Here is a 12,636-nt window from a genome sequence, read left to right as displayed (position 1 = left end):
GGAAGAAGACTACTTCCTTGATGTCAGGAGAAAGTATAAGATTGTTCAAGAAACCTTAAAATATCCAGCAGGAAATTAGGATGGATACAAGACAAGAACAGATGTATACAAGAGTCAAAACAAGAGCAAAAGCAAAGAATGGATATATAAGGAATTGTTAGCCCAATTATCTTTAAAACCTGAACATACATGTATATATATATTTTGTTATATTCACCTGACTGTTTTATCAGTCAGTTTAATCTTTTTAATCTTTACCTGTATCATTAAACCCAAAATATAGTTAGTTGATATGAACTCTGTTTATTTACAAACATAAGTAACAGTTCTTAGTAGAGAGTATAGAGTTTGATAGAGTTGTGTTCATATTGATACACATTTAAAGAAATATTAAAGTAAGGCATTTATTACAACCAGACTCTCATAAATTATCAGCAGACTCTTATAGATTATTAGCAGACTCTCATAGATTATTAGAAGACTCACATAAATTATCAGCAGACTCTTATAGATTATTAGCAGACTCTCATAGATTATTAGCAGACTCTCATAGATTATCTGCAGACTCTTATAGATTATCAGCAGACTCTTATAGATTATTAGCAGACTCTAATAGATTATTAGCAAACTCTCATGGATTATCAACAGACTCTCATAGATTATTAGCAGACTCTCATAGATTATGAGCAGACTCTTATAGATTATTAGCAGACTCTCATAGATTATTAGCAGACTCTCATAGATTATCAACAGACTCTCATAGATTATTAGCAGACTCTCATAGATTATTAGCAGACTCTCATAGAATTTTAGTTGAATTATTATTGAATTTAAAAATGCATTTGTGACATTTAAAATTTCATTCTAATTTCATATTTTTGGAAACTCATTTTCCTCTGAAATATGAGGTTACATTGTTACATATCTTATAGAAAGTTAATTTATCGCTTTAAAATTGCAAACTATAATTAATTACACATCTTCATCTGTTTCTTGAAAATTAGCACAGGTGCTGCCAGAGTTCTATATAAGATAATGACGGGGCTTGTAGTTTAGATCTAGCCTGGTCTCATATAGAGCATAGACCAGCTCTTTACTATTCAAAGGTAATCCAGTTTTAAATATATTAGACAGTCCTTAAAACTTAAACTTTTTCGCATCTTGTTCATTTTTTGCTTGTCTTGAAAACAATACAAGAATAAAAAATTCAAGTGAATTAAATTTTCTTAGTTTTGAGTTTTTGTTTTGTTTTGGGACTTCAATTTTATGCTTAGTTCCATTTTTTACTTTTCTTCATAATCAAAATAGGAATAACAACTTAACAATTTCAGTTTCTTACTCATTTTTCTATTATCTAATCCATTAAATTTAATCTCTTCTGCTTTTTCTGTTCCTACTTTAATGTTTTGAAAAGCGAATTGAAAGTGTTAATATAATCGTATATGGCAAAAATATTTAGAAACAACGTTTCAGTAAATCTAAGTAGCTAGACCATTTTCTAGATTTTAAACCTTCAAAACTTAAGCTTTTCTGCATTTGCCTTTTTTATCTTAAAGTTTCCGCAATTTCAAATGTTTTTAGTGTAATTTTATAAAAAAAACAATAGAAGTAAAGTTTTTATATCATAAAGATCTTCGCTCATAAATCTATATATATATATATAACTGAGAAGCTGTTCTGATTATTTCTTTATAGTTATATATATATATATATATATATATATATATATCACCAATAGCTGGCCAAACGGCTGGACTGAATCGGCTTAATTTTAAAGAGAAAGTGGCTAAAAAGAAAAAGTGGCTAAAAAATCGAAATTTTTGTTTCAAGATGGAAATTTTTAAAAACATTCAAAAACAATTTTGTTTAAAAGTTCCACGGGCAACGCTGGGCACTTCTGCTGGTAAAAAAATGTTAAATACCTATTTGAATTTGTCCTAGTGAATTAAAATTTAAAAGCCGTTTTCTATTATGAAATCAAATTAAAAGTTTTATCTTTATGCTTTTGCAAAGGCAAATTTCATATCTTTATTGTCTTAAAACAATTCATAAAGTTTTTCCTTGAATTATAGCTTCTTAGCCATTTTTTATCTTACTTACTGGTTAAAACTTTTGATTTTCTTTCTTCATTTGCTTTTATATTCATGTTTCTGCGTAGGTCTATTCTTTAAATTCATGTTTCTGAATAGGTCTATTCTTTAAATTCATGTTTCTGCATAGGTCTGAATATTCGTGTTTCTGAATAAGTCTATTCTTTAAATACATGTTTTTTGACTAGGTCTATTCTTTAAATTCATGCATAGGTCTATTATTTAAATTCATGTTTCTGCATAGGCCTTTTCTTTAATTCATGTTTCTGCATAGGCCTTTTCTTTAAATTCATGTTTCAGCATAGGTCTATTCTTTATATTCATGTTTCTGCATAGGCCTATCTTTTATATTCATGTTTCTGCATAGGGCTATTCTTTAAATTCATGTTTCTGCATAGATCTATTCTTTAAATTCATGTTTCTGCATAGGCCTTTTCTTTAAATTCATGTTTCTGCATAGTTTAAATTCATGTTTCTGAATAGGTCTATTCTTTAAATTCATGTTTCTGACTAAGTTTCTTCTTTAAATGCAGGTTTCTGCATAGGTTAATTCTTTAAATGCATGTTTCTGCATAGGTCTATTCTTTAAATTCATGTTTCTGCATAGGTCTATTCTTTAAATTCATGTTTCTGAATAGATCTATTCTTTAAATTCATGTTTCTGACTTGGTCCATTCTTTAAATTCATGTTTCTGCATAGGCCTTTTCTTTAAATTCATGTTTCTGCATAGGCCTATTCTTTAAATTCATGTTTTTGAATAGGTTTATTCTTTAAATTCATGTTTCTGACTAGGTTCATTCTTTAAATTTATGTTTCTGCATAGGGCTATTTTTTATATTCATGTTTCTGCATAGGCTTATTCTTTAAATTCATGTTTCTGCATAGGCCTTTTCTTTAAATTCATGTTTTTGAATAAGTCTATTCTTTAAATTCATGTTTCAGCATAGGTCTATTCTTTAAATTCATGTTTCTGCATAGGCCTATTCTTTAAATTCATATTTCTGACTAGGTTTGATTGGCTATTCACGAACTTCGAAATAGGGGTTGGCACGTTCACACTTTTTTCAAAGATCATCTTTTTAAAGTACATTTATAAAGAACTAAATCTGTATTTCGTTCTTTTTTTCTAGTTACCGTTTCTTGCAATTTTAAGCAAAACAATAACAGACGTCGCCGTTATTTACAAATCAATTTCATACTGAAGTTTCACTTTTTTGTCAGGAACAGTTATCTTTGTTTGTTAACAATTTCAATATTAACTGTTCTGCCATTTGCTAACAGAATTTTCAAAACCAGAAGTTGCCTAACCCTACCCCCCCCCCCCCCAATCTTTATAAGACAAAAATAGTCGAATTGGGATATGGTTAGGGGTTTCTTAAAATAATTTATGATACAAAAGTTTTTTGTTAAATTCACACTTTAAGTTTTATTTAATTTTATCATTAAAAATATTAATATATTTTCACTGTAGAACTTTGGAAGAGTTTTTGTTAAAGAATGAATGATTTCTATTTTTCATTCAAAATAAAAAGGAATTGAGTCTTTGTCACAAACTCTGATTTTTTAATCACTATATCTTTGGAACCAAACGTTGCATACCTTAGATATTTCAAACTATGAATTCTGTTAGATCAAATAATCTAGGTTTGAAATATCAAAGGTTTACAACATCGAGTTCTAAAGATATTGTGGTTTAGATTTTTGATTTTGTTCCAAAGACTCAATTCCTTTGTTACTAAATCCTTTGAGTTTTCTATGATTCTGCTTTTGGTTCAAAAAGTTATATCACATTTTCTAAGATTATTTTGAAGTTCCTTTCAAATCGTTATTTTTATTATTATTATTATTATTTGATTAGAACCCGAATTATCATACATTTATACTTGCTGAAATTTTCTAGAAAAGTGGATTTGAAATACTGGATTCCCATGCAAGTTTATAGTTCTTAAAAGCCTAAAATCAATTTTATTTTAATAGACACACATGTTACAAAAAAAATAACAAAAAATGTTCCCTAAACAACTTTAAACTCCCATTTCTTCTTAGTCTTTTGTTTCGGGATGAAGACACATTTTTGAATACAGTGGGACTAATAAAACTGCGGAAAAGGAAGATGACTGTTAGACCCAATTTATGAAGTCCTTCATGGAAATGAAAAACAGCAATAGTACAAAATACACAATCCCATTTCAGTTATTAAGTTGATGTTAAAACTACTGTTAAACTAGTTGAATCATAAATGCATCAGTAAATAAATGTCGTTTTTATATTCCACAGTTTTATGGGTCTGACTGTATAAAGAGAGAAAACTCTGACACACTTAAAAACAATTATAATCTGCTATTTTTCAGTTTATGATGCAAAAACTAATCTTAATTGCCCTTCTGGGCTTTGTCTTCATAGCGATCACAGGTATTAAATTTAGGGTTACCAATCAGAATTCCATTGCGCGAAATTGCGCTCAACTGTTCTCGCATTGCACGGAATTGTGCAAAAATTGCACGGAAATTACAGGGCCCAAAATTGCACGCAAGTAAATTCAATTGGAAACCCTAATATTAATGCATGACAAAATTAAGAATTTCAATAACACTTCTTCATCTTCACAGGAGCTGAAACTGAAGAGAACAGTTTTGATGTTATTGAAGCAGAAGTCCTGGAGGTTAGGATGGTTAGAGCTCCACGAAAGAATGGAAATGAAGATGACAATGGCGAAAATACAGACAATGATGTTGATGACAAGCTAAACAAAAGGCAAAGACAAATAATTAAACAAGCAAATCAAGACAATGAAAGCAATGGAAAGGGTGAAGGAAATAGCAAAGAAAATGATAATGATAAAGATGGCAAGAAGAATCTTGACAGAGGGACAAAAAAAAATGCTAGACAAGCAAAAAAAAACCAAGAAAGTGGCAAAGGTCAAGGAAATGATAATAATAAAGAGGGAAACAAAGGAGACAAGAAAGCAGCCAGAAAAGAAAGAAGACGACAACTAGCAAAATCACATGTTAAGCAGAAAGTCAACAAAAACGACAATTATGAAAGAAAAGGTAAATATGGAAAGGGAAATGATGAGAGAAAACCAAATGGAGAGGGTAAAATACATAAGGGAAATGTGGGCAGAAGGCAGAGGAAAGGTAAAAAAGCAGAAAAAAAACAAGATAAAGATGGAGGTAAGGAAGAACAGGAAAATGTTAACTCAAGTAATTTAGGAAAACGTAAAAATAAAATCAAGGCCAGAAAAGAAAAGAAAAACCCCGCTGAAACTGTTAAACAAACAACATGTCCTGTATCTGATCTATGTGTGACTACTGCTGTAAACTATCTTAGAATTGTACAGAACCAGGTTGCCAACTTCAAAAATCAAAAGGCAAGAATTGAGCGACAAAATACAACAGGTTTCAGAAAGAACGAAAAAAAAGATGTGTTTGCAGCAGCTAACAACAGGCTTGTTGAATTTGCTGGAGGCAATAAAACTGCTCCAACCTGTGGAACTCTGACCACTGGAGCAGGAGTTAATAACATCAAGAACTTGACTGACACACTTAACAAGTGCTCTGATAACATCAAGGCTGCCTGTGACATTCCAGCTCTCCCACAACCAAACACAACCTTTGTGGACGGTAAGCTTAAATATATGTTGTCACATATGATTTATAATACTGAAAAGAATCTTTAATTTTCTGAAATTTTTCTTAGATTGCACCAAAAAGACAGAAGCTTTTGAAGCTGGAGTTGAGGAGTGTAGAATAAAGTCTGGAGCTGAAGCCTGTGCATGCTGGACTGCCCCCGCGCTTGGAGCTGATATTGCCACCATAAGGACATGCTCACGTAAGTGTGATGAAAATGTGTTTAAAAGCAGATGTTTTCTCTATTACTTGGAGAAATATAGCATCAAGATAGCATGAAGTCCCTTAAAAATCTATAACCTTTTGACTAAGGGTTTTATTTAAATTATGAATATTTAGTTGCTGATGAAGCAAAAGCTATGGCTGCTGCAGTTACATTATGTAAAGCTGCTTTTTCAAACTGCCGTAAGACTGAGGATGATGTTGCTGGAGCTATCCATGCATGCAGTGTGAGCACTGATGGTTTAAAAAGTAAACTAAAGAGTTTAGCAGCAAACACAGATGCAGTCACCAAAGCAAAGGACAAGATCAATGCAATCATCAATAGTAGACAGATGGTATCAAGACAAGCTGCTGCGTCATGTGCCGAGATTGTTTCCAAAGCTGCAGAGCTGATTAAACTTTTAAATGATTCCCCTGCATCGCCCAAAATAGTTGGGTTAGCTAATTCTATTTCAAACTCTACTGCTGTTTGCAGTGCTGCAGAGAAAACTTCTTTAAGGACTACAGCTACTCAGTTGGAAAGCGGGCTTGCATCCATTGCTGCTGAAGTAGCAGCCGCCCAAGCAACTTTACTTGGTAAGCATCTTTTAAAACATAATTATGAACACAGCAAAGACTTTGATATAATTTTTTTCAGCGGTCACTGGAACAACTGCATCAGCAAGTGTCATTCAAGCAGCTCCAAGTTGCACTACTGACACTTGTGCAGCACCCCAAATATCTGATTCAACCGTAGCTCCTACAACCACCACCCCTGCTCCAACAACTACTAAGGCTCCAACTGGTAGGAGGAGAAGACAGGTTGTAGAAGATATCCTGAAGAGCAAACTTCTTTAAATGTGTAGACAAACATTTATGAACTGGACAATGGATACTGAAAAATGGAACCTAGTATGTAAATCTTATATTTTAATTCAATATTTTATAAACTTTGGCAGATGTCTTTATCAAGCATAAGGGCAGTTATTTAAAAATAATTGTTTACTTTAATGTTTAACCTGTAACTACAAATGACTTTGACTTTATAACTGACTTGTCAACTGACACATTAATTGTTCAAGCTAGTGACTAAATATGACTTTGATATTATGTAACTGCAATACCTGAAATAAATCCTATGTTTTGGGCTTTTTTCTCATTGTTCTTTTATGGAATTTATTGAAACTTACATTTAAATTCTTACATTCTTACATTCATACATTCATACATTCTTATATTCTTACATTCTTACATTCTTACATTCTTACATTCTTACATTCTTACATTCATACATTCTTACATTCTTACATTCTTACATTCTTGCATTCTTGCATTCTTGCATTCTTGCTTTCTTACATTCTTACATTCTTACATTCTTGCATTCTTGCATTCTAACATTCTTACATTCTTAAAATCTTATATTCTTACATTTTTACATTCTTAAAATCTTACATTCTTACATTCTTACATTCTTACATTCTTACATTCTTACATTATTACATTTTTACATTCTTACATGCATACATTCTTACATGCATACATTCTTAAATTCTTACATTCTTGCATTCTTACATTCGTACATTCTTACATTTTTACATTCGTACATTCTTTCATTCTTCCATTCTTCCATTCTTAAATTCTTACATTTTTACATTCTTACATTCTTACATTTTTACATTCTTACATTCTTGCATTTTTACATTTTTACATTCTTAAATTCTTACATTCTTACATTCTTGCATTCTAACATTTATATTCTTATATTCTTACATTCTTATAATCTTACATTCTTACATTCTTACATTCTTACATTCATACATTATTACATTCTTACATTATTACATTCTTACATTCTTACATTCTTATATTCTTATATTCTTACATTCTTACATTCTTACATTCTTACATTCTTACATTATTATATTCTTACATAATTACATTCTTACATTCTTACATTCTTACATTCTTACATTATTACATTTTTATATTCTTACATTATTACATTATTACATTCTTACATTATTACATTCTTACAATCTTACATTCTTACGTTCTTACATTCTTACATTATTACATTTTTACATTCTTACATTATTACATTCTTACATTCTTACATTCTTACGTTATTACATTATTACATTCTTACATTCTTACATTCTTACATTTATGACCCCACGACATATTTTTGTAGTTTAAAAAAATTGGTCACATTAAACTAAAGTGAACTGAACATTAAACTAAAGTGAACTGCACATTAAACTAATGTGAACTGCACATTAAATTAAAGTGAACTACACATTATATTAAAGTGAATTGCACATTAAATTAAAACCTTTCCTTCATAACTTCTTTTAATACTGAAGAGAGTAGAACAAAAATGTTTTGAAATGTATTACATGTAACCTGATAACGTTGCTTTTCGCCTACTTTGGATTAAATAAAAACCAGAGGAGCTACTAGGTCACAAAGTCATGCCAGTATTTTTGCAAAAACTTATCCATCTTTACATATCAAAGTGGCATTACTTAGAAAAGACCCGTTACTAACCCCCTTATCTTTGCATGGAAAAAAAAATTCTTAAAGGGAGTGACCGGCTATGTAAGGTAGTTAACTGAGTATGCAGTGTTGTGGACAACTTCTTTCGGATTCATTTGAGACATATTAAACTTTTTAAAGATCTGTTAATCCTGAGTTTGAGTGCAAATTCGACGTTCAAAACTCCTACTTTGGGGGTGGATAAGTTTTCAGAATTAGTTTTTTTTAATTATTAAATAACAACAACAAAAAATAAAGTAAAAATTATACAGTTATCTAATTGAATGGTTAGGAACATATTTCTCAAAAGAAATTTGTCAATGAATCAATGCTAAAATCGATTATTTCGTTTTCATTATTATATTGAATTTCTAATTTTCTTTGTTTTTTTTTGCAAATTTTTCAAATTTCGTCTTTTCAATAATAATTCTAGAAAATCTGCGAAAATCTTTGTGAGCTAGGATCAGACCTAGCACTCATCATTTTCCTTGCAGCCCTCGTCATCATTTCTTGACAACTGAAGGCCACTAAAGGGTTTTGCTCAAGTTTTCTCTCCTGCCTCTTTCCTCTGAACAAAAAAATATTAAAAATAGAAATTTACAAACTTGAACTTTGCTGTTAATGATTGATGATGTGTATACCGGACAATATTTTATTAGATAGAACGAGTAATAATTAGAAGTGAGCATATAAATCATTAGGACAAACCCTTCACCTTCACAGCTACTCCTGTTCAAATAAAGAGCACAGTAAGCTTTCATGCTGTTGATTGGTGTTAATGAAAAGTTCGTCCACAGAAAAAATTATGCTCACTTCCCTAACACTTCTAATTAATTTACTCTTTGTGACATTTCCGGTTTTAGATATTTTACTGACAAAGGTTATTTCAACCTTGCGCTCCAGGCATTGTGAAACCACGCCCAATTTCCATTCTACACTGGATTTATCATACCCAGAATCATTCAATGTAAATAATACAACATCATCAATCACTGGCAGTCTACTACTAGAGTTCCATTTATCCGGTTTCAATGTAAACATATGAATATTATCAATAAAAAGTTGGAACCAAAACTTATATACATCTCTATTTCTCTCCAGGATACTTGTAGGGATTTTTGAAGAATTTATATCGAAACCCTGTCCCTGGAGAGATCTAGCATTATTACGACCTAAAAGTAGCCTATTTGGTGTAAGAATCTCAAGCCCCAAATTAGATACAGTTGAGGTGTCACCCCGGGCAATAGGAAGATCATTTAAATCAGAGGATATTCTGGCAAATTAAGTCTCCCATTGAATGCTAGTCATAGGATTAGTTGTTTTAATTCCCATCCTCTCTAACATTTCTCTCAAAGATCTTATCTTTCTCTCTACTCTTCCTCTTTCAGAGTGTGCCTTTGCATTGCTCACATGTACTCTTATCCCTAGAGAATCATAAAGCTGAGTATCCGCATCTCTTATAGAGAATCTGACATGCTTTAAAGCCATTAGTTGAGTACCACAGTCTACATAAACAGAGGGGACTCCATGGCGAGCTGAGTGCCTTTCTAACATTGCAACTATACTAGGTTTCTTACACTGAGCTAGATATATTCTTTTTGCCTGTCTATAATTGCTATCTGATCCATGTTTTTTACTAAGAAATTCTACAGGATCTTTAATAAACGGTAAAGTGGCAACTACTTTTTTAGAATGAAAATCTAATGTAACGACATTTTCAATGTAGGACTGTTCTAAAGACTCTTGCAAAGAAATAGAAGTGAGTCTAGGGGATTTCATGCACTTAATACATTTTGCACAACTATCACATCTGTATGTAACAAGATTGTCAGAATCATCTTCTCAAACTAGTTCTCTCATTCTAGCTATGGGAATGGATACTTTATAAACCTCACAAAAGTGAGCTTCAGGTCCCTTCGTGTAGGATTTTAAATTATCTTTAGGTTCATGCATAAAATCCCCCCCCCCCTCCTCTATCTCTCCTCCCATTTCTAACAATGTGCTCTCTGGGATGGGTGTGGGATTAATAGATATATTAAACCTTTTATCAACTTGGATTGAAGGATACAGATCCTCAACTCGTCCTTGATAATTTAGGGTTTTTTCTCTCAAATGAAAGATTGCATGAGATAAATCTTTACTCAGGTTGGAGTTTACTCTAGAGAATGAAGAGTGGGGACCCGCGTAAATTACTCTAGATCCAAAGATGTCTACAAAAGGACTCTTATAAACCCCTACTCCAGAAGGTAGGAAAGTTATTAGTGTGGGATTAAGATGATTATTCTTGATACCTATCAAAAGTTTGACCTCATCCCCCGCAGCATACTCTGGTAGTGGCTCCCCATTATATTCCATCTAACATGAGGATTCATGCTGAAGAATTCTTTACACTGAAACATTTCATGAGCGTGTCCTTTCAGGGGGCAAGGGTATGATGAACCTGGTGGAAACCAATTCTTAACCGGAGAGTATCCAGCAGCATGTGTAGATAAATCTCTCTGAAAGGGGGGGGGGGTTGGTTGACCTTGATTTACATTGAACACTGTTCTAGATTTGGGTAATGGGGGGGAGTTTGACTTAGGATTAGATCCCTTGTAAGGTTCCAGAATATTGCGTTGAGCTTCACATAATTCTTTGAAAAAGGCAAATGTTCTAGCCCCTTGGGGATTTTTCCAATCTAATCTTTTTAATTCCAAAATATTATCTAATTCATCTATATCTACATATGGTACTCTTGCTAATCTGTCTAGTCTAGCTATTCCCAAGGTGATATCTGCATAGAATTCATATCTTTGTTTGTCACTGTCTGAGCAGGTTTAGGCTTTGCAGCCAAACCTGAGATAATGTCAGAAACAATTGTATTAGGTGACCCATATTCCTTGAACAACCAAGCTTTAAGTTTTTGGTAATCATCAGAAATATTGAGGGATTTAGTTTTTTTTTATCTTCAGTTAAATGCCTGGAGAATACTAGCATAGCTCTTTGCTTATTTGAACCCAACCTACTAAAGCAATCTCTAGATCTTCAAAGAATTCATAGATAGACTTATTTGCATTATTAGAGAAGATTCCGACCCCACTAAGATCTTCATTAACAGAGCAAGAAGCGTGGGCTTCAGATGAGGAATAAATTTGTTCAACATTTATAATCCAATCATTTGCACTGTCTAATAAGGATTTTGTCTGGGAATAATATTTTGAATCTATATCATCATAAGAAATGTACTTCATTAAAAGATCATGGCAGGTTTTGGAATAACCTGTAAACTTTTTCACATCAGAATTACATTTCTTGATGATGGCAAGATCAGAAGATTCTGATATTTTGGTTTCTATTAATTGATTCAAGAGTTTGGTAGAACTATCAATTGCATTCTTAGTTAAGTCTCGCTCTTTCTCTTGTGGAGGACCAGTTTATTCATATATATTTATCATATTTATCCCTGTTTATGTTTACGTGGAAGTTGACCAGTTCCTGTCAACTCCCTCTTTGTACTTTACTATACACATTGTACACAAATATATATTCAGACATCCAGTGTTCTCTCTCTTGAGTAGATCTAGTTTCCAACCTTTACACTCTTTCTTTTCTAAACTTACTCTGGGAGGGATCTCGGTTCTCAAGGAGAAGTTGAGGGGAGATTCAAGAGTTCTATCTAATTGATCCTTAACTTCTGTGACTACACTTCTTAGGTTGTCAATTACAATCTCATCTCGCTTATTCTTGTGTTTGATGGACTCTACCTCTTGTCTTAAATGTCTCAAATCTGTTCCGGGTATAGAATTATTGAGTATCTCCCTAACATTCTCTTTGATTTGACCTGTGACGGTCTCACTATCATATCCTGATTTGACAGAATCTATCGATCTATTAATCTCCTTAACTCTTGTATCAATGTATATCTTCACATTCTTGTCTATTCGATCCACTGTTCTTTCCATGTGATCTAATCTCTGATCCCTAACAGAGCTAGAAGAGTTAAGTTCTATAATTTCCTGCTCTAAAGTGGACAAAAGTCTTTCTTGATTTACTTGGACAGATACTACATCCTGATATTTATCAACTAACAACTAATTCGATTCAAAATCTCATCCTTATCTTTCAGTAAAGCAGATTCCCATTCCTTATTAATTACTACTTGAATTTCAGATGATAATGAAGGGGGGGATGGTTGTAGCTC

The 12,636-nt window shown here is 32.1% G+C and overlaps 1 protein-coding gene across 1 annotated transcript; it reads left to right on the top strand.

Annotated features, from left to right (window-relative positions):
• The first annotated feature begins 1,022 nt into the window (after positions 1-1,022).
• Positions 1,023-7,074, top strand: LOC111702298 (uncharacterized). Its single transcript, XM_023473941.1, has 6 exons — positions 1,023-1,106; positions 4,443-4,503; positions 4,701-5,714; positions 5,791-5,922; positions 6,060-6,518; positions 6,580-7,074. The coding sequence occupies exons 2-6, from the start codon at positions 4,446-4,448 to the stop codon at positions 6,777-6,779; spliced, it is 1,863 nt and encodes a 620-aa protein (XP_023329709.1). The 5' UTR covers positions 1,023-1,106; positions 4,443-4,445; the 3' UTR covers positions 6,780-7,074.
• The last annotated feature ends 5,562 nt before the right edge of the window (positions 7,075-12,636 follow it).

This window comes from Eurytemora carolleeae, unplaced genomic scaffold, assembly GCF_000591075.1.
Source record: "Eurytemora carolleeae unplaced genomic scaffold, Eaff_2.0 scaffold245, whole genome shotgun sequence".
Lineage (NCBI taxonomy): Eukaryota > Metazoa > Arthropoda > Copepoda > Calanoida > Temoridae > Eurytemora > Eurytemora carolleeae.
Note: the sequence above shows the minus strand (reverse complement) of the source record. Positions and strands in the feature narration are given on the sequence as shown.